This window comes from Anomaloglossus baeobatrachus, chromosome 5 (genome assembly GCF_048569485.1).
Source record: "Anomaloglossus baeobatrachus isolate aAnoBae1 chromosome 5, aAnoBae1.hap1, whole genome shotgun sequence".
Taxonomy (NCBI): Eukaryota; Metazoa; Chordata; class Amphibia; order Anura; family Aromobatidae; genus Anomaloglossus; species Anomaloglossus baeobatrachus.
Window position 1 is genome coordinate 104,722,438 of NC_134357.1, and position 23,687 is coordinate 104,746,124.

A 23,687-nucleotide genomic window follows, 5' to 3' on the forward strand; every position below is an offset into this window, starting at 1 on the left:
AGGTACCAAGTATGACATCTCCAAAAATATTGTTGGGGTTCCTTTGTCAGAAATAGAAGTACAGAAGTGTCAGAAGTACAATAAGATATTTTCAATTGCATTGTAATCTAATCTATGGTATTCTTTAGCTAAAATACATGTATCACAGTCTACATATTCTACAAAATAATGATTAGTAGAAATAGGGGAATAGTAACTATTGGTGTTGGGAAAATGATACAGAATATAGAGGACTATTCATCAAACGCTTGGGTTCCCTATTGACTTGCATTAGGTTCATTATTCGTGATGAATACCGGAATAGCACTCTGGGATTCATTACGATTAATCCAAACCTGAATAATAATAATAATAATAATAATAATATTTATTCATTTATATAGCGCTGTTAATTCCACAGCACTTTACATACAATGGCATAGTTACTATTCGCCCATCACTAATCATTTGTAACTTATTTTACTTTCAAAGCAGTCAGTATGTAAAAACCTTTGATTCATAAACCTAGTTTTCAATGGACGTTCACCGTCATCTTGTGGATGGCACGGGCTCTTACTGATCCCTCTGCATCACGCATGCTTCTAATGTGCATGTGCAGACAGAGAGACAGGAAGGACTACAGTTGGGGACATAGGGTTACTTCATTGGAAGAGTTTCCCCTGTTTGTCTGCAATTTCCCTGTCTATCACTATCACAATGCTCTGTGGTCTGATAGAAATCGGAACAGTCCGATTACAGACACCTGCTGTTTACGTCTGACAGAGCTGATAGCAGTTGGGGCTTCTGGCTGTCAGGTCTGCAAGGATTTGATATTCATGATATATAAGTGCATCTCAATAAATTAGAATATAATGAAAAAGTTAATTTATTTCAGTAATTCAATACAAAAAGGGAAAAACATATATTATATAGAGTCATTACACACAGAGGGATCTACTGTATTTCAAGTGTTTATTTCTGTTAATGTTGATGATTATGGCTTACAGCCAAAAGTTATCTCAGAAAATTAGAATCTATATATATAATTGCCTTATTCTGTCTGTCTGTCTGTCACCAAAATGACGTCATTACAGTGACAACCGTCGCATTGGCCGCTGGGCTCGGCCTGGCCCCACCCCCTGCACGGATTGACCGCTCGGCTCGGCCTAGCACCGCCCCCTGCGCGGATTGGCCGCTTGGTCAGGCCCTGCCCCCTCACGCATTAGACGCTCGGCCTGGCCCCGCCCCCGCACACATTTCCCGAACCCACACGGAGCCCTGACTCCCAGGTGAGTGCTGCACCCCTAGGAGCCCACCCAGGCGAGACATACCCTCGCGTTGCTGGGTTTGCCGGCGTATGCTGGTAACCATGGTACACATCGGGTAACCATGGAAACCACTTTGCTTAATTACCCGATTGTGTACCATGGTTACCTGCGTATGCCAGCTACCTGCCCATTCAGATCGTTGGTCTCCCGCTGTCAAACACGCAGATGCGTGCTGCACAGCAGGAGACCAACAAACAAAAAGTGAACCAGCACTGTCGCTTTGAATAGTTACCTGATGTGTACCATGCTTACTAGCTTACCCCGGCTCCCGACACACGTGTCCCGGAGGCGGCGTACGCTGGTAACCATGATAGACATCGGGTAACTATGGAAACTGCTTTGCATAGTTGCCCACTCGGCCACGTCCCCCACACACTCTGCCCACTCGGCCACGCCCCACACACACTCTGCCCACTCGGCCACGCCCCCAACACACATTGGGCAGCTATACACCTCCCCCCAGGACTACTCCACCTAATAGACACCTCCTCCCCAGGAGTACTCCACCTATTAGACACCTCCGCCCAGGACTACTCCTCCTATTAGACTCCTCTCCCCTAGGACTCCTCCTCCTATTAGACTCCTCTCCCGCCAGGACTACTCCTTCTATTATCCTCCTCCCCCTCCAGGACTACTCCTCCTATTATCCTCCTCTCCCTCTAGGACTACTCTTCCTATTATTCTCCTCTCCGCCCAGGACTAATCCTCCTATTATACTCCTCTCCCCCAGGACTACTCCTCCTATTATACTCCTCTCCCCCAGGACTCCTCCTCCTATTATCCTCCTCTCCCCCCAGGACTACTCCTCCTATTATACTCCTCTCCCCAGGACCTCTCCCAGGACTCCTCCTCCTATTATTCTCCTCTCCCCAGGACTATTCCTCCTATTATACTCCTCTTCCTCCAGGACTACTCCTCCTATTATCCTCCTCTTCCCCAGGATTACTCCTCCTATTATCCTTCTCTCCCCCAGGATTACTCCTCCTATTATCCTCCTCTCCCCCCAGGAATACCACTCACCTCCAGGACTACTCCTCCTATTATACTCCTCTCCCCCCAGGACTCCTCCTCCTATTATCCTCCTCTCCCCCCAGGACTACTCCTCCTATTATACTCCTCTCCCCAGGACTCCTCCTCCTATTATTCTCCTCTCCCCCAGGACTATTCCTCCTATTATACTCCTCTTCCCCCAGGACTACTCCTCCTATTATCCCCCTCTCCCCCAGGATTACTCCTCCTATTATCCTCCTCTCCCCCCAGGACTACTACTCACCTCCAGGACTACTCCTCCTATTATATTCCTCTCCCCCAGGACTACTCCTCCTATTATCCTCCTCTCTCCCCAGGACTACTCCTGCTATTACACTCCTTACCTCCAGGACTACTACTCCTATTATACTCCTCTCCCCCAGGACTACTCCTCCTATTATCCTCCTCTCCCCCCAGGATTACTCCTCCTAATATCCTCCTCTCTCCTCAAGACTACTCCTCCTATTATCCTGCTCTCCCCCCAGGACTACTCCTCCTATTATACTCCTCTCCCCCCAGGACTACTCCTCCTATTATCCTCCTCGCTCCCCAGGACTACTCCTCCTATTATCCTGCTCTCCCCCTATTATCCTGCTCTCACCCCAGGACTACTCCTCCTATTATCCTCCTCTCTCCCCAGGACTACTCCTTCTATTATCCTCCTCTCTCCCCAGGACTACTCCTCCTATTACACTCCTCACCTCCAGGACTACTACTCCTAATATACTCCTCTCCCCCAGGACTACTCCTCCTATTATCCTCCTCTCCCCCCAGGACTACTACTCCTAATATCCTCCTCTCTCCTCAAGACTACTCCTCCTATTATCCTGCTCTCCCCCTCTTATTCTGCTCTCCCCCCAGGACTACTCCTCCTATTATACTCCTCTCCCCCCAGGACTACTCCTCCTATTATCCTCCTCTCTCCCCAGGACTACTCCTCCTATTATCCTGCTCTCCCCCTATTATCCTGCTCTCATCCCAGGACTACTCCTCCTATCATCCTCCTCTCTCCCCAGGATTACTCCTCCTATTTTACTCCTCTCCCCCAGAACTACTCCTCCTATTATACTCATCACCCCCCAGGACTACTCCTCCTATTATACTCCTCTCTCCCCAGGACTACTCCTCCAACACACACACTGCACAAAACATACCTCCCCCCAAAACGCACACCCACACAAACCGCGCAACACACACACAGCACCACACACACAAAACGCTGCAGACACACAGCGCTCCACAAGCAACGCAACACACACAACGCAACACACAAACAACACCGCTCTCAATCCCCCCACACCCAGACAACACCCAGAACATTTACAGCGCCCTACACAAACACTTGGCAGCTACACACAACAACATCTACAGTTAGGTCCAGAAATATTTGGACAGTGACCCAAGTTTTGTTATTTTAGCTGTTTACAAAAACATGTTCAGAAATACAATTATATATATAATATGGGCTGAAAGTGCACACTCCCAGCTGCAATATGAGAGTTTTCACATCCAAATCGGAGAAAGGGTTTAGAAATCATAGCTCTGTAATGCATAGCCTCCTCTTTTTCAAGGGACCAAAAGTAATTGGACAAGGGACTCTAAGGGCTGCAATTAACTCTGAAGGCGTCTCCCTCGTTAACCTGTAATCAATGAAGTAGTGAAAAGGTCTGGGGTTGATTATAGGTGTGTGGTTTTGCATTTGGAAGCTGTTGCTGTGACCAGACAACATGCGGTCTAAGGAACTCTCAATTGAGGTGAAGCAGAACATCCTGAGGCTGAAAAAAAAAGAAAAAATCCATCAGAGAGATAGCAGACATGCTTGGAGTAGCAAAATCAACAGTCGGGTACATTCTGAGAAAAAAGGAATTGACTGGTGAGCTTGGGAACTCAAAAAGGCCTGGGTGTCCATGGATGACAACAGTGGTGGATGATCGCCGCATACTTTCTTTGGTGAAGAAGAACCCGTTCACAATATCAACTGAAGTCCAGAACACTCTCAGTGAAGTAGGTGTATCTGTCTCTAAGTCAACAGTAAAGAGAAGACTCCATGAAAGTAAATACAAAGGGTTCACATCTAGATGCAAACCATTCATCAATTCCAAAAATAGACAGGCCAGAGTTAAATTTGCTGAAAAACACCTCATGAAGCCAGCTCAGTTCTGGAAAAGTATTCTATGGACAGATGAGACAAAGATCAACCTGTACCAGAATGATGGGAAGAAAAAAGTTTGGAGAAGAAAGGGAACGGCACATGATCCAATGCAAACCACATCCTCTGTAAAACATGGTGGAGGCAACGTGATGGCATGGGCATGCATGGCTTTCAATGGCACTGGGTCACTTGTGTTTATTGATGACATAACAGCAGACAAGAGTAGCCGGATGAATTCTGAAGTGTACCGGGATATACTTTCAGCCCAGATTCAGCCAAATGCCGCAAAGTTGATCGGACGGCGCTTCATAGTACAGATGGACAATGACCCCAAGCATACAGCCAAAGCTACCCAGGAGTTCATGAGTGCAAAAAAGTGGAACCTTCTGCAATGGCCAAGTCAATCACCAGATCTTAACCCAATTGAGCATGCATTTCACTTGCTCAAATCCAGACTTAAGACGGAAAGACCCACAAACAAGCAAGACCTGAAGGCTGCAGCTGTAAAGGCCTGGCAAAGCATTAAGAAGGAGGAAACCCAGCGTTTGGTGATGTCCATGGGTTCCAGACTTAAGGCAGTGATTGCCTCCAAAGGATTCGCAACAAAATATTGAAAATAAAAAATATTTTGTTTGGGTTTGGTTTATTTGTCCAATTACTTTTGACCTCCTAAAATGTGGAGTATTTGTGAAGAAATGTGTACAATTCCTACAATTTCTATCAGATATTTTTGTTCAAACCTTCAAATTAAACGTTACAATCTGCACTTGAATTCTGTTGTAGAGGTTTCATTTCAAATCCAATGTGGTGGCATGCAGAGCCCAACTCGCGAAAATTGTGTCACTGTCCAAATATTTCTGGACCTAACTATATATATATAACACAAATCATACATTAACTACACAATAAATTCTAGAATACCCGATGCGTTAGAATCGGGCCACCTTCTAGTATTATATAAAACCAACTGAAAAAATGATTTTAAACTCAGAAATGTTGGCGTCTACTGAAAAGTCTGTACAATACACTCAATACTTGGTCTGGGCTCCTTTTGCATAAATCACTGCATCAATGCGGCGTGGCATAGAGGTGATCAGCCTGTGGCACTGCTGAAGTGTTATGGAAGCCCAGGTTGCGTTGATAGCAGCCTTTAGCTCATCTGCATTGTTGCATCTGGTGTCTCTCATCTTCCTCTTGACAATACCCTATAGATTCTCTATGGGGATTAGGTCAGATGAGTTTGCTGGCCAATGAAGTACAGTGATACTGTGGTTATTAAACCAGGTTTTGGTACTTTTGGCAGTGTGGGCAGGGGCCACGTCCTGCTGGAAAATTAAATTTCCATCTCCAAAAAGCTTGTCGGCAGAGGGAAGCATCAAGTGCTCTAAAATGGCCTGGTAGACGGCTGCGCTTAGTTTAGTCTTGATAAAACACAGTGGACCTACACTAGCAGATGACATGGCTCCCCAAACCATCACTGATTGTGAAAACTTTACACTAGACCTCAAGCAGCTTGGATTGTGGCCTCTCCACTTTTCCTCCAGACTCTGGCACCGCGATTTCCAAATGAAATGCATAATTTACTTTCATCTGAACACAACACCTTTGACCACTGAGAACAGTCCAGTTCTTTTCCTCCTTGGCCCAGGTAAGATGCTTCTGGTGTTGTCTATTGGTCATGAGTGGCTAGACACAAGGAATGTGACACTGGTAGCCCATGTCCTGGATATGTCTGTGTGTGGTGACTCTTGAAGCACTGACTCCAGCAGCAGTCCACTCCTTGTGATTCTACCCCAAATTTTTGAATGGCCTTTTCTTAACAATCCTATCAAGGCTGCTGTTAACCTGATTGCTTGTGCACCTTTTTCTACCACACTTTTTCCTTCTATTCAACCTTCCATTAATATGTTTAGATACAGCACTCTATGAACAGCCAGCTTATTTAGCAATGACCTTTTGTGGCTTACCCTCCTTGTGGAGTGTGTCAATGAATGCCCTCTGGACATGTCAAATCAGTAGTCTTCCCCATGATTGTGTAGCCTACTGAACCAGACTAAGGGACCATTTTAAATGCTTAGGAGGTCTTTGAAAGTGTTTTGTGGTAATTTATTCTAATATTCTGAGATAATGACTTTTGGGTTTTCATTGGCTGTAAGCCATAATCATCAACATTAACAGAAATAAACACTTGAAATAGATCACTCTGTGTGTAATTACTCTATATAATATGTGTTTCACTTTTTGTATTGAATTACTAAAATAAATTAACTTTTTCATGATATTCTAATTTATTGAGATGCACCTCTATGTCTAAGGATAAGTCATCAATATTTTAGTCCTAGACATCCCCTACAAAGAGATGTAGAGGTTCTTTATATTGTAAAAAAAAATCCACAGTGGTGCTTGGAGGACAAAAGATTTGGAGATTGGCATCAGGCAAAAAAAAAAAAAAAAGCTCTGATCGCTAGAAATGTTTTTAGAATTATTAGAAATATTGTTTAAGGGGAAGCAGAGAATTTGGAGCTTTGTATCAGAAACATGGTGCTCAGGCCCCTATAACAATACTAGACAATGTGGCAGCAGCACACTTCAAAGACACCCTTTAAAACTTTGCAATTGTTCCTGAGGGTTTAATAAAACAAATATCGAAGCTTCTCAGTTACTTTGTCTTCTATTAGACTTGTATATGTAATGAACATATTCTTTAGTAATCTGCAAGCTATTGATACAATTTTCTTCCTTTTCAGCCTTTTATTTTCCCTGAGTACCTGAAAGGTAATTTGGTATTGACATGAATGTATAGATGTTACTATTGTTTCACTGACCCTCTATGCATATTAAGTAGATTATATTATGTTAATGAGGAAGTCACCAGTTTTAGCATGATAAACTAGTGTCTGCAGAGCTGGATAAAGATTGTTTTCTCATATGCATTGTGGGGATATTGGCTTATGTGTAGAATTATTAGGCAAGTGAGTATTTCGACCATATTATCATTTGTATGTAGATTTTCCAACTCCAAGCTGTATAAAACTGAATGCTTATTGGATAATGCAGATCAGGTGATGTTTATTTCTGTATTGGGGGGGTGGGCTAAGGATATCAACTCTCATTATTTATGAAGATGTGCATAATTATTAGGCAACTTGTTTTCCAAGGGCAGAATGAGCCAAAATAGAAATTTAACTGACTTCGAAAAGTCAAAAATTGTTACATCTCTTACAGAGGGATGCAGAACCACCAAATGTTTTGTTGTAAATAGTCAACAGCAAGAGTCTCCAACCTTTGGCTCCGAAGCCACATGTAGATCGCGGGCCCATAATGTGTGGTCACAGCTGCCAGTGGGATATATTAGTTACCAGGTCTATCAGTCAGCTATCAAGAGCAGGTCCTCAGATGGTGACTTTTGTGAATAGCCCAAAGCTCAAGCGCATATCTGGACGTTCATAGTCTGACATGGGAGAGGAGGAGGATAAATACGATAAGCTTGAGATAAAATGATACTGCCAGTGCTAGTTAGAGGGATGCTTGAAGTTAAGCCTGCTTTACACGAGTCGATCTATTGTGCGATAGCACGAGCGATCGTACCCGCCTCCGTTGTTTTTGCGTCACGGGCAAATTGCTGCCCGTGGCGCACAAACTCATTTAACCCCGTCACACGCACTTACCTTCCGGACGACCTCGCTGTGGGCGACGAACGTCCACTTCCTGAAGTGGGAGGGACGTTCGGCGTCACAGCGACGTCACACGGCAGCCGGCCAATAAAAGCGGAGGGGCGGAGATGAGCGGGATGTAAACATCCCGCCCACCTCCTTCCTTCCATTAAGCCGGCGGGTGCCGTGGGACGCAGGTACGCTGTGTTCATCGTTCCCGTGGTGTCACACGAAGCAACGTGTGATGCCACGGAAACGATGAACAACCTGCACACATGACAATAAACGATATTATGAAAGTTAACGACTCACGATTTGTGAGGGATACTGCGTTGCTCGGAGGTTTCACACGAGACGACGTCGTGCGCTTGTTAAAGCCTGGGTCTTGTTTCCTCTCAGGTAGCAGGGACGGACCGGCCGGTTGTGAGAGCACGCTTAAAACACCATGACAGGAGTCTATAGTGAGTCAAATAGCTCTGCTCCTTTATTGAATCTGAAGGTTTCTTTATACCTTTCAAGCTGATTACACAATATTACACAATATGAGACATGTGATATAGTTACATAACTTTAGATAGATGCCAAATATAGTCATTATCCCAAATGACCATATTTGGCAGATATCATCACATAAGGAAAGCAAATATAGTCATTATCCCAAATGACCATATTTGGCAGATATCATCACATAAGGAAAGGATTAATATTTCAAGCCAAAGAAATATGTAATAAAAAAGTGTTTCAAGAGATGTGATCAATTTAACCTTGTCAAACAAGCTCCAGGTCAAGATGACCGTATAAACAATAAAAGAATAGCAGATGTGGAATAGAACATCAATTACTCATTCCAAGCTTTACTCATTCCAAGCTTGCATAACGGATTGTGTAACTGTTTACATAACTATATTAGAATATAATGAACTTTTGTCTAACTATTTGAGGAGTAACTATCAAGGAGACAAAATGGCTTCTCTAACAATTCCCCTCTTTTGATTAATTATGTTCTATCTCATCTGTCCCTTCCTATAGGGTAGACCGCAGAGACTTGTCCTACTTTCACAATACACTAGGCTTTCCCTACGCGCATCATGGGGCCCTGCCATTCAAACGTGCTCTGTGGGATCGGCCTACATGTCCCTATACCCATCCTATCTACTGTTCCTAGAGGGGAATATATACTTAAGGCTATATGAGGCTATATAAGGCTATATGTGTAGTATAATATCATATATGTATGTTCTACCAGTTTATTCATTATATAAATGTGATATATGTTTATATAGTCCTTGTAGTGTGTTTATATATCACACACTTTATGGTGTTTTACACAATATGTATAGTCCTTGTAGTGTGTTTATATATCACACACTTTATGTTTTGTTTTTTTTTTTTTTACAATATTAAAGTTCTTTTCATGCTGATGTTCTTGCATCTTGTGGTCAAACGATTCCATAGGACTTCCACAGTAGGCACAGTTGGTTAAGTCTGCCAGGGTATCTTTGTCACATATCATACATCTGCATCTCTTTGTGGTTGTTATTCATACATCTGCATCTCTTTGTGGTTGTTATGGTCATCATTACTTGAGTTTGGAGGGATTTAGTATCAATAGCTTCTCTCTTTTGGGGTTTGCATGTTCCTGAAAAACAGCTACAATTAGCTCCTAGAATTTTCTTTACAATCATTACAAATAATTTTACCAATACTGCAATTACTAATATTATAAACGCTCCTTGAATGACATAGTGTATTATCCCTGTGATCCATCCACCCACACCTTTGAATAAATTCAGTGGGTTTAACCAGGAAAGCCATTCAGGGAAGGGTAGTTCACTTAATGCATTGGCTTCCTTAAATCCCTTTTTAAGTCTTTCTGCTTGGTTTATATCATGTGTAACCTGCATCAGTCCTTCAGGGTTTATGAAGTGACAACATGAAGGTCCCACCACCTGACAAAAACCTCCACTAGAAGCAGTGAGATAATCAAGTACCATAGAATGTTGATTGGTAATGATGATGAGCTGTTTTGTGTAGGCTGATTCTATATTTATAGCATCAAATAATAGATCAGTCACATTATCAAAAATATCTCCTAGTTCTTGAATCATTTGGGCATTTCTCATGTTCCCCAACATTACTCCTAATGGACCTGTCAGTACCATTCCTGCCTGCATGTACCATGGTGTACTAAACAAATGCTTCTGTGTCTGTTTGCTAGATTTTGTGTCAGTATCACGTTTTGCAAGCATGTGTTGAGGAATGTTTTTGTATGGGAAATCATCCTCACTCCATATCCATGTTGCAGGTTCCAATCTAGCCAATGTACAGGTTCCCTCCGCTCCCTTTGGAATCCATCTATAAGCTTTTTCCCCACAAACAATGTAAATACCTTTTGGAAGTTCAAACTGATATTCACTTAGTAACGCCATTACTACTGATACAAATCGCAAGGTCTCATCATACAAACACCAAGAATCTTCTAAGTCAGTGGTAACTACTCTATAAAATTGAAAGGGCACACAGTATGGTTCTCTATCATTAGCTATTGACATATCTGCTGCTCCATCATCCAACTGCCCTTCTTCAACTTCTTCACTCATGTGTATTGCACTGCGATTTGCACAGGTATCAGTGTCACCGTGTTCGAATCTATAGGCTCTGGTCCAGTTAGTTTCATGTATGTATCTTTGTAGGGATATACAAGGAGGTCTGGTACAATACGGATTTTGGTTTGGGGCATAACCCCTTACTTTAAAACTAACTTTTAACATTTGATTGGGTATGGGGGTTACAAAACAAGACATGATATTAATATATATTCATGATACATTACAAATTTATTGTCCCACTGTTTATACCTAAAAGGAAAACAACATATAGAAAGAGAAGCAATACACAATACTTCCCTAATGCCATTTCTTTAATCTTTGTGAACCCTCCTGCAATGGGATGTATGGACTTTTACTGAAGTTGGTGTACTGAGTTGGACTTGGTGTAGATCCAAGTTTCCCACACACGCCTCCAGACCGTCACCCAGTCCCCCAAACTTCAGAGAATGTGTGCCAGATTGGAAGGATCTGGAATGAAACTGAAATCAACTGTTTATTACATGGTATTACATATTTAATCAATCATCTTATATATCAAAAATTACACGTCTGATTACTGGATCTGTGAACAAAAATTGCATTTTGTACCTTCTTATCTTTTATCTTTTATCTTTTATATATACAATTTCTATCATGTGCTTTTCTAGTAATAACATATCATTTTCTGCACTGGATTGCCTCTGACCAAATCTGGGAAGAAATCCACAGAACACGCACAAACTTGCATAACACCTGCTTATGATATATCACTATAATTTATCTGCAGTCTCTGAGATGGGAAGAGCCAATGCAGGGTATACTTCTATGAACTATACAGTTTTCCTTCTTACATTATTTTGGGTAATTTTGAGCATATGTCTTACAAGTCTGGGTAAATCTGGACTAAATTCTGGTGTCACCCATACCTTGTCTCTTAAGACACACATTAATATCCGTTTTTCACAGAGAATTCCTTATTAATCTATTGGTTACCTGGACCATCAATAAGAAGAGAGCTTATGGCAGACCGCCCTGTATCCACAGACCTCAGTCAGCTGGGCTTCCTGCGTCTCTATCTCCACTCCTCGTTGAATTTCTTGTACCTGTAGGGATTTAAGAACACAAGGAGTGGCAGACGTCACGGACGTGACAGGAGCCACCAAGGTGGTCTGTACAGGGAAAGATGGAAAACTCTCAACTCTAGGCCCGGTTATTGTTTCTTTGTTAACTACACCTGTGTAAGCATCTTTTTGTTAGCTCAGGTCTAGACTTTATCTTCATTGTACCTGGCTTATTTAATAACAGGAGAGCAATAACAGGGGAACCTTCATTCGGGCTCATACGTATTCTACAGTTTTTCATTTCAGTTGACACTCAGTAAAGATCTTTAACTATCTTACCCAGTTCTGCTTTTCCCATTCAGAGAGGGCCTCATCCTCACTGCCTTCTATACTAATATAGGCAAGAAGGGAGTGGTTTAAATTTTAATTATTTCGTGCTGTGTAAGCCGTAGCATTTCCAGTGCAGAAGCAACCAATCATCTGTAAAAACAAAGCTAAAAATATGTCATCATATCATTCTTACAACATTACCTCCAACCAGTTAATAGTCTTCAGCATTTATACTTTATATGGATATGGTCAAAAATACTGAACAAAACAATTATATTTTCATTTTTCTGCTTAATAGACATGTTTCATAGTGGCTATTACAAGGGAAGTGCTACTATACTACTAGAGTATATAATAGATAACCTCCTTTCCCCCCTTTTGTATATTTATTCACTCAAAATTTTTGCTGGACAAATATACAATATACAAACAATTCAAAGGTTGTGGGTTTTCGATACAAACAATTGTCTCTAAACTTCATTTATCATTTGTGTCGAGTAACAAAGTAGCTAGATTAAATATTATGAGTAGAGCTACCTTACACTTTGCTAGTCAGTTCATTTAATAAATATTTTGTCAATACTTGAAATAATAATTACTACACTTATAGTGCCTTGTATTTCTAAGGTGTATTACCAAATTAACATTAACATACTTCCTTTGCACGGGTAACCACCACTAGTACATATATATATATATATATATATATATATATATATATATATATATATATCTCTATACATACACATCCCACTAGATGGTGTTTTTCCCTAAATTATAACAAAACAAATAAAATGAGATATTTTCCAGTCATGGTGTAGAGGGAATTATGAATCCACAGAGAATGTCACCTCTTCAGCATCTCAAAACCCTCTTTTGCTTTTAGAGTTTTGCTGTTAACATTACATGCTGCCAACACATAAAATAGTTGGCTGCATTTTCTATTTTTTTTTTATTTTTTTTCCTGACACTGAAGGAATGACACTCCCCAACTCACAACTCACCAATTACTCCAGTCCTGTTCTTTTAAATAATTTTCTACCTGTTTTGTGATGGCTTCCATTCTGCTTTCTACTCAGGGGATATTATTTTATAAACAAATATACAGGTACCTTAATTTTGATGATGGTTCTCATTCAGCTTGCTTTCATCTATTTAAATCAAAGACATCATTTCAACAAGCATATATCCTGTAACAATGATTTCCTTTTTATAATGAACTATTCCAGCATTTCTTGTTTCTTAATTAGTATAAGGCTTACTCTCATATTATACTATCTATAATTTTTGCTAGTGGGAAGGGTTACCTGTGCAGCGGCTATGGGGCCATCTACAGGTTTGACCCTTAATTATTTGCTTTCTTTGGGGGCTGCCTATTTCCCAGTCCCAGTCTGTTATTTTTATGATTGCAACCTATATCTGTTCTAACAAATGCTCCCTTTCTCTGTACCTCCCGTTGTTGCCCTTTTCCTCTTATCCTGCGACAGTCTCGTTTATAGTGCCCCCTTTTTCCACATCCAAAACACAATCCCTTTTCTTTATACTCAAAGTCTGGCATATTATCCATTCTACGCTCAGTCTGTAATCCTTCCACTGATCTTTTTACCGCATTATCAAATGCTCTTGAGTGTATGTTCACCATTACAGGGGTTTGTTCCTGAGCTTTCTTTTTCATCATCTGATCTTCTATAGCTCTTATCATGTGCAATGATTGTTCAAGTGGTACACATTTATAATCTATACATGTTCTTACTACTTCTTTCCTAAGATCTCTCCTTAACCCTTCCTTAAACATACCCTTAAAGAGCGCTATTTCCCTAAAGTCCTTTAAGTCACAACCATGTTCTTTAAAAAGGGAAACACATCGAGCACGATATTCGTCTACATTTTCATCTTGCCTTTGAAACATTTCTGAACACAATCTATCAATCATATTTTCCTCTGATACCTTAAGTCTATCCTTATCGTCATGGTCATTTATAAGAGGATGATGGCGTTCGGAAGTCCGGAGCCATGCTGCCACTTGAGCATGGTATCCGTGCCTCTGAATCCATTGGTAATTCTCTCGGCCGAACTGCTGCCACCGGCAAAAATCTAAACAACCTGTCTTAGGCATCCCCGCCTTCTTCAGTATTTTAGCACTGTTCTTAACTGCTTTCTCTCCATTCTCCATTCTGACCAAGTCAATCATTCTGAATCTTTGATCCATACTGTTTGACTTAGTAGAATGTCTGGTAAGACTGGTTCCCATAGTGTGGTAGTTAAAAGGTAGCGGCCCTCCACCTCACACTATCTGCTGATCTGCCCAAAGGGTAGCGATCCCTTGGCTAGCAGTTCAAGCGGTTGACTTATGTCCGCTAGCTACTAATTCCTTTCCGCTAGCTACAAATTCCCCTCTAGAACCTAGTATTTATCCACTAGCAGTCAACGGTGAACCCCTATCTTTCAAGGTAATCAAACCAGTTTTCTTTCTTTTCTAATATACCATTGTCTAAGCTAGTAAAGACACACAAACAAATACAACACAACTCCAATTGCAATAGCTATATATTCCTCATTCATCAGAATCATCTGATGCTGATACTTCTATTCCTGAATCCACCCATGGTACAGGGTGTGCGTCTATTCTGATCTTATTCCCTGATCTTATGCTGGGGACACAAGATCCTGCTCGTTTTCGTGGTCTTGGTCTGCCACAGGCAGCACAATATTCACGCCAATCAGGATTTTGTTCTCCGCACACACAAGTCCATCCTCCTGGTCCCGTTACTAGGGCTGACTCCCAGAGAATGTAATCCAGTGGATCCTCTCTCATTCCTAGTCCAACAACTCTCTATATATCTTCTATTGCAACTTTACCTTCACATCACACAATGTTACTAAGCAAAGACAATGTTCACAAATCATATGCAAATCATATGCAGCTCAAACCATACCTCTAAACATCAGAGATGTAAAACAACTGTTAACAATATATACTAGACTAGATCTTCTGTTTTTGCCCATCTAGAAACAAATGACATACTTCTAACTCAGTTAATACACGGCATTCCAATTCTATGAGCTCTGTTCAGCGTGAGCTCTGTACAGCGAGTGCGGGTTATAAGGTCACAACGCTGCAGTCTCTTTTCTCCCCCCTTCACTTTTCACTGTAAGTCTCTGACTATACAGGGGAAAGTGACAGAATATTATTCACCTAAAAACAAAAAAACAACTTCAATATAATATATCAGATTGAAAGGGTAAGAAGCAGTAGCCAAGTATTATATGATTAGTTAGTGGGTTAGTATTGTGAAATAGATAAAGAAAGAAAACAGAAGAAGAAAAAGAAAGACCTTTAGCAGCATAATTTACAAAATGTACAACTTTGTTTTCAGCATATAGGACAAGACAAACAAACAATAAACATAAAGGCTACCTGAGGAATCGCGAGTTTCCTGTTTATATCCCCCGGAGACTGACTCGTGCTCTCTACCCCCTCTTGAAGAGAAAATACTTTGAGATCGAAAAGATCAACTTACCTAGGTTTAGTATTTTCTGTTCAAGAAGCGAGGAAGATCGCTGTGTTCAGTCCTAGACGGATGGAAAGGGGAAAGTCTTGGTCCCAGTCATGGGGCTCGCTGGGGGCCTCCAACTGTTAAAGCCTGGGTCTTGTTTCCTCTCAGGTAGCAGGGACGGACCGGCCGGTTGTGAGAGCACGCTTAAAACACCATGACAGGAGTCTATAGTGAGTCAAATAGCTCTGCTCCTTTATTGAATCTGAAGGTTTCTTTATACCTTTCAAGCTGATTACACAATATTACACAATATGAGACATGTGATATAGTTACATAACTTTAGATAGATGCCAAATATAGTCATTATCCCAAATGACCATATTTGGCAGATATCATCACATAAGGAAAGCAAATATAGTCATTATCCCAAATGACCATATTTGGCAGATATCATCACATAAGGAAAGGATTAATATTTCAAGCCAAAGAAATATGTAATAAAAAAGTGTTTCAAGAGATGTGATCAATTTAACCTTGTCAAACAAGCTCCAGGTCAAGATGACCGTATAAACAATAAAAGAATAGCAGATGTGGAATAGAACATCAATTACTCATTCCAAGCTTTACTCATTCCAAGCTTGCATAACGGATTGTGTAACTGTTTACATAACTATATTAGAATATAATGAACTTTTGTCTAACTATTTGAGGAGTAACTATCAAGGAGACAAAATGGCTTCTCTAACACGCTATGCCGGATGTGCGTCACAAAAACCGTGACCCCGAGGACATATCGCACAATATATCGTCTCGTGTAAAGCCCGCATTAGATGCAATAGTGCTGTGAGTGTGCCTGATGAAAGAACAGTGTATTGGGTTTATGTGGGCCCATTGGATGCAAGATCTCGGTGTGGTTTCATTATACCACTAATGGGAATTCTAGGTATCACTACTGGGAGTGGGGAGGGATTGGTGGATGTGGCTCACGACTATCTTTCAGAGCTGAATGTGGTTCTCAAGGTGAGAAAAGTTGGGGACAATTGGTCAACAGGGTCTGAGAAAAAAAAGATGCACATTAACTGTCAAAGACTTGAAAAGAATAAAAAGTGAAGAGACCAGGAACCCATTATGCAGTACTGCAACCTCTCTGAGGTGCCCAGAAGTACAAGGTGTTCAGTGCTCAGATACATGATCGAAGTAAGGAAGGCTGAATCCCAACCACCACTGAACAAGTCGCAGAATTTGAAACATCAAGACTAGGCTACAAAACATCTTGACAGATTTTTCAAAGGTTTTTCTAGACTGATGAAATGAGTAACCTTTGACGGACCAGATTGGGGGACTCATAGCTGATCAGTAACAGGCACAGACATCCTCATCAACTCAGATGCCAGCAAGGTGGAGATGGAGTACTACTATGGGCCACTATTATTAAAGATGAGCTAGTTTGACCTTTTCTGTTTGTGTATGGACTCAAAACTAATTCCAAAACCTACTTGTAGTTTTTAGAAGACACTTTCTTCAAGCAGTGGTACAGAAAAAAAGTCTGCATCTTTCAAGAAAATGATGATTTTATTCAGGACAATGGTCCATCACAGGCTTCAAAGTCTACACTTCTTGCCTAGCCATTAATAGCCTTAAAGTGAACCTGTCAGGTGCAATATGCAACCAGAACCATGAGCAGCTTTAAGTGCATATTTCTAATACCTGCCTAACTGTCCCAGCATCTAGTAACATACATAAAGAGCTCTTTAGAAAAAGTATTTCTAAAGATCCTCTATGATATGCTAATGAGCGCAGGGACTAGTAGCAAGGGCAGTTTTTCCCCAACTATTTCCCCCTCTTAGCATGTTAGCACACCCACAGGGGCATGCTAACGTGCTATTCAATGTCCATTGCCCAGTGTCATCAGCGGTGACGCAAATCTGTGTTCATTGTCACTGCCTCAGACGCCGGGTTTAGGGTCAGTGCGCATGATCAGAATACCTGGCACCTCGAGTCATGCGCACTAGACCTCTTTGAAGCTGGAACACATATACCCGGCTTCATAGTGTGCATGACCGGAAGTGCCGGGACTTCTGATTTACAGTGATTTACAGTCATCTCTCTGAACAGTGTCTGGGAGGATGTGGTTGGTGCTGTCAAAAAGTTGATTGTCAAAAGATTAAGAAACCGACAGACTCCATGGATAAAAGGCATATGACTGTTATTGAAAAGCAGGACCGCTATATTGGTCACTGATTTTTTTTTTCCTCAAATATTAGAAATATATTTTTGAACATTGAGTTGTTTGGTTAATATTCTCACTTTAACAGATGAAAATAAACAATTAGGATTAAATATTTCCATTTTTACTTAATTGCATAATAATTCTGAATACTAATATTTGCCCAATAATACTGCACACAAATATTCTCTGAAGAAAAATCTCACTTTTACTTAAATATTAACTCTTTGGGTTGGCCAACAGTACTGTAGTTGTTCATTACTAAAAAATACAGACTTCTTAATTGTGCTCACAGTATAAATTTCCCCTTCAGCCAAGGAGGTGTTAGCAGGAATTCTGTTTAATTTTTCCCCTGTGTATCACTGACCAATCACATGCAGGATTATTCATCATGCGGGGGGGAAAAAGAACACGTGCCCATAGAAGATGAGAGGATCAGAACCAGCTTTCTCTGTGTGATATGTAATTACACGCAGCTCTGCTCTACTCCCCCAATTGTAATTGTAGTAGGTGGTGGCGGTGAGATCAGTGAGGAGTATGGGGAGATAAGGTATGCACACCAGTGACTATGTAAGGGGAATACATGAAATAGCAGAAACTGCTGTGTGAATACTGACTTGAAAAATCCAATAGCTATATGCAAGAGTGAATATGTGAAAAATGGAATCTGCATTACTGCCATGAACATATGAATCCATATGAAAATATGAAATGATTCATATGTTCATGGCAGTAATGCAGATTCCATTTTTCACATAGTGTGCTGCCCAGTCAAAATTAAAAGGGTTGTATGGTACTTACGTACTGATGCCCTATTTTTCGAATCGGTCATCAATATGAGATCAATGGGGGTCTGACTTTCTGCACATCCACCGATCATTTGAAAACTGACCAGCAGTGGTTGGATCTAAGGATTGTACAAGAAGGAATACAGCAACCCATTATATTTCTTAGAGGCAGGAGCCGAATTCTGCTGTTTATCTCCCATTAAAGCCTAGTACTGAAGCAGTTTTCAGTTAATAAGTGGGGCGCTGGATATCATCATGAATCATGTATAAACTATGCTGATGAAGCAAGAAGGCAGGGCTATGGTCTGAGCAGCATACACCCCATAGCCTGGAAGAACTCATAAGTGATAAAAGATGATTTCTCAACAAGAAGGCATCTGCTATGAGGCATACAGGTAAGACTATTACCTGTATGCTCATATTAATAGGTTAGGTAGGTCAAAGTGGTGACAGATTCTCTTTAAATAAGGTCATTATAAGAAAAGCTTACTCAAAAGGAACCTGAGGAACATATGTGAGGTAAAAAAGTAATTCAATACAGCCACTGGTATGGTATTTTGAAAATGGAAGAGACCATATACAGCAAAAAATACCTAAAACATTACCTTTAATGAGTCCCTTTAAAAAGGAGGTCCACCTTGCCTCTGTTAAAAAACAATATCTGCCACAGAAACTGCCGTGCTATAGTACCCTCTAGTTAGTATAAGGGACCAGTGCACTCTGTCACATGATACAATACAGTTTCACAGATGGAATATCAAAGGTGTCACAACTGACCAACGGGGCACAAATTGGTACAGAAAAAAAATAAATTTTTGACAACACTCAGGGATAAAGCAGATTAATGTCTCCACTGTAGCGCTGCCTCTACAATCGTGCAATACTCCCTTCAAGTTATTAAAAGGGGCTAATGCACCCTATCACGTGACATAACAATGTAAAGAACACAAGTGTCAAATCTGACCAATGGTTCAGAACAAATATGACAATGCTCAGAGATACCCACACTCTAGTATCTCCACCGGAGCACTGTCTATATTTAGTAGAAATTGGATCAATCTCACCCGTTCTGGTGTATTCAATTTCCAGATAGTTTCTCATCATTATAGGCGTCTCCACAGTCCCTCTTAAACTGGACTCGGGGACCCTTTAGATTGAGCTCACTGTCCTTCCCAGATTCTCCTTCTCCCGACGCATTTCATATATCCCATAATCATCAGGGGAGCTTTAATGAGGAGATACAAATCCCTAATGTGAAACCTCTCATGGGTTTACAGACGTGACAACACGCATCATCCAGGCTGTGCCTGGGATATATGGGATATATGAAATGCGTCGGGAGAAGGAAAATCTGGAACCATTGGTGCCTGTTGGTCAGATTTGACACTTGTGTTCTTTACATTGTTATGTTACGTGATAGGGTGCATTAGCCCCTTTTAATAACTTGAAGGGAGTATTGCACGATTGTAGAGGCAGCGCTACAGTGGAGACATTAATCTGCTTTATCCCTGAGTGTTGTCAAAAAAATTATTTTTTTTCTGTACCAATTTGTGCCCCGTTGGTCAGTTGTGACACCTTTGATATTCCATCTGTGAAACTGTATTGTATCATGTGATAGAGTGCACTGGTCCCTTATACTAACTAAAGGGTACTATAGCACGGCAGTTTCTGTGGCAGATATTGTTTTTAACAGAGGCATGGTGGACCTGTTTTTAAAGGGACTCATTAAAGGTTATGTTTTAGGTATTTTTTGCTGTATATGGTCTAAAAAAGTAATCAGCCAAAAAATAAAAAAAATAAAACTTTATTGAAGATCATTTAAAAGGTACACAAGAAAATGACGATAATCACTAGGAAAAACCATTCCAGATCATGAAATCAACCATGACAATATATACTTATATACATACATGACAAAAATAGATAAAAAATGGGACGATGTCAGGTATATAAATAAAACAAATAAGCAAGTGCATCCGGGCTAATATAAATTCTGTCTAGCAACTTATGAACTTGCGGTCAGATATATATCAGAAGAAGTAGTTTCAGTGAAAGGCCACTAGATGTCACTGCAAAGCTTGTAATAAAGCTGGACAGAGGGAGAAGGACTGTCCATAAGAATACAGTCAGGGCCAGAAATATTTGGACAGTGACACAAGTTTTGTTATTTTAGCTGTTTACAAAAACATGTTCAGAAATACAATTATATATATAATATGGGCTGAAAGTGCACACTCCCAGCTGCAATACGAGAGTTTTCACATCCAAATCGGAGAAAGGGTTTAGGAATCATAGCTCTGTAATGCATAGCCTCCTCTTTTTCAAGGGACCAAAAGTAATTGGACAAGGGACTCTAAGGGCTGCAATTAACTCTGAAGGCGTCTCCCTCGTTAACCTGTAATCAATGAAGTAGTTAAAAGGTCTGGGGTTGATTACAGGTGTGTGGTTTTGCATTTGGAAGCTGTTGCTGTGACCAGACAACATGCGGTCTAAGGAACTCTCAATTGAGGTGAAGCAGAACATCCTGAGGCTGAAAAAAAAAAAAAAAATCCATCAGAGAGATAGCAGACATGCTTGGAGTAGCAAAATCAACAGTCGGGTACATTCTGAGAAAAAAGGAATTGACTGGTGAGCTTGGGAACTCAAAAAGGCCTGGGCGCCCACGGATGACAACAGTGGTGGATGATCGCCGCATACTTTCTTTGGTGAAGAAGAACCCGTTCACAACATCAACTGAAGTCCAGAACACTCTCAGTGAAGTAGGTGTATCTGTCTCTAAGTCAACAGTAAAGAGAAGACTCCATGAAAGTAAATACAAAGGGTTCACATCTAGATGCAAACCATTCATCAATTCCAAAAATAGACAGGCCAGAGTTAAATTTGCTGAAAAACACCTCATGAAGCCAGCTTAGTTCTGGAAAAGTATTCTATGGACAGATGAGACAAAGATCAACCTGTACCAGAATGATGGGAAGAAAAAAGTTTGGAGAAGAAAGGGAACGGCACATGATCCAAGGCACACCACATCCTCTGTAAAACATGGTGGAGGCAACGTGATGGCATGGGCATGCATGGCTTTCAATGGCACTGGGTCACTTGTGTTTATTGATGATATAACAGCAGACAAGAGTAGCCGGATGAATTCTGAAGTGTACCGGGATATACTTTCAGCCCAGATTCAGCCAAATGCCGCAAAGTTGATCGGACGGCGCTTCATAGTACAGATGGACAATGACCCCAAGCATACAGCCAAAGCTACCCAGTAGTTCATGAGTGCAAAAAAGTGGAACCTTCTGCAATGGCCAAGTCAATCACCAGATCTTAACCCAATTGAGCATGCATTTCACTTGCTCAAATCCAGACTTAAGACGGAAAGACCCACAAACAAGCAAGACCTGAAGGCTGCGGCTGTAAAGGCCTGGCAAAGCATTAAGAAGGAGGAAACCCAGCGTTTGGTGATGTCCATGGGTTCCAGACTAAAAGCAGTGATTGCCTCCAAAGGATTCGCAACAAAATATTGAAAATAAAAATATTTTGTTTGGGTTTGGTTTATTTGTCCAATTACTTTTGACCTCTTAAAATGTGGAGTGTTTGTAAAGAAATGTGTACAATTCCTACAATTTCTATCAGATATTTTTGTTCAAACCTTCAAATTAAACGTTACAATCTGCACTTGAATTCTGTTGTAGAGATTTCATTTCAAATCCAATGTGTGGCATGCAGAGCCCAACTCGCGAAAATTGTGTCACTGTCCAAATATTTCTGGACCTAACTGTATGTGTAACTGGCAGTGGAAAAACTTGCACACTTGCCCAGTGGGATAATACAGATCTCTCTCGGGAAATTAACAGGTAACAACAGAGAATAGGACTATAATATTAAAACTTAACATTTCTGCCAACATTAAGTATCACATTTTGACTTTGAGATTATGGAATACATAAAATTGTTCTAACAGTAATAATTGTAAAACAATTCCTGTGTCAATACATTGCTGATAAACAATTATTATGGGTCTCCGGCTCAGAGCGTCCACCTATGGCTAGGGCTACGAGGCGACATCATATCTATTGACTTCTCATGGTGTCGCATTGTGACCTACTACTGCGACTGTCGCAATTGTCTCCAGGTTTGTTCGTTTTTATGTCAATGGTGAAAGATGGATTTGGCTGTTTTTCACAATTAAATAGCAGCTCTAAACTAAGGCGGGCTTTGCACACTACAACATCGCAGGTGCGATGTCGGTGGGGTCAAATTGAAAATGACGCACTTCCGGCATCGCATGCGACATCGTAGTGTGTAAAGCCTAGATGATACGATTAACGAGCGCAAAAGCGTCGTAATCGTATCATCGGTGCAGCGTCGGCGTAATCCATGATTACGCTGACGCGACAGTCCGATGTTGTTCCTCGCTCCTGCGGCAGCACACATCGCTGTGTGTGAAGCCGCAGGAGTGAGGAACATCTCCTACTGGCGTCACTGCGGCTTCCGTAGGATATGCGGAAGGAAGGAGATGGGCGGGATGTTTACATCCCACTCATCTCCGCCCCTCCGCTCCGTTTAGCCGCCTGGCGTGTGACGCCGCTATGACGCCGCACGACCCGCCCCCTTAACAAGGAGGCGGGTCGCCGGCCAGAGCGACGGTCGCAGGACAGGTGAGTCCATGTGAAGCTGCCGTAGCGATAATGTTCGCTACGGCAGCTATCACAAGGAAATCGCTGCTGCGACGGGGGCGGGTACTATCGCGCTCGGCATCGCAGCATCGGCCTGCGATGTCGCAGCGTGCAAAGTACCCCTAAGGCTATGTGCCCATGTTGCGGGGTTTTTTTTTTTGCATTTTTTTTCCTAGCGTTTTACCTTGCTTATTTTAATCACTAAAAGCAAGGAGAAAGCATCCCAGCAAAGTCTGAGAATCGTGACTTGCTGGGCACACGCTGCTTCTTTTTTCGTTGCAGATTTTGTTGCTGAAAAAAGAAGCAGCGTGTCAATTGTTTCTACGTTTGTTTGCTGCTCTTCTATAATCCACTGCAATGGTTTATACAGCATGGTGTGTGA

At 41.3% G+C, this 23,687-nt stretch overlaps 1 protein-coding gene across 2 annotated transcripts in view; it reads left to right on the top strand.

The window, feature by feature from the left end:
- Positions 1-23,687, top strand: part of FAS (Fas cell surface death receptor) — a 125,058-nt gene that overhangs the window by 95,917 nt on the left and 5,454 nt on the right. For both annotated transcript variants that reach the window (XM_075348742.1, XM_075348743.1), the window contains one exon: positions 7,236-7,263. In XM_075348742.1, coding sequence (XP_075204857.1) covers positions 7,236-7,263 — 28 coding nt within the window. The remainder of the gene's footprint in view (positions 1-7,235; positions 7,264-23,687) is intronic.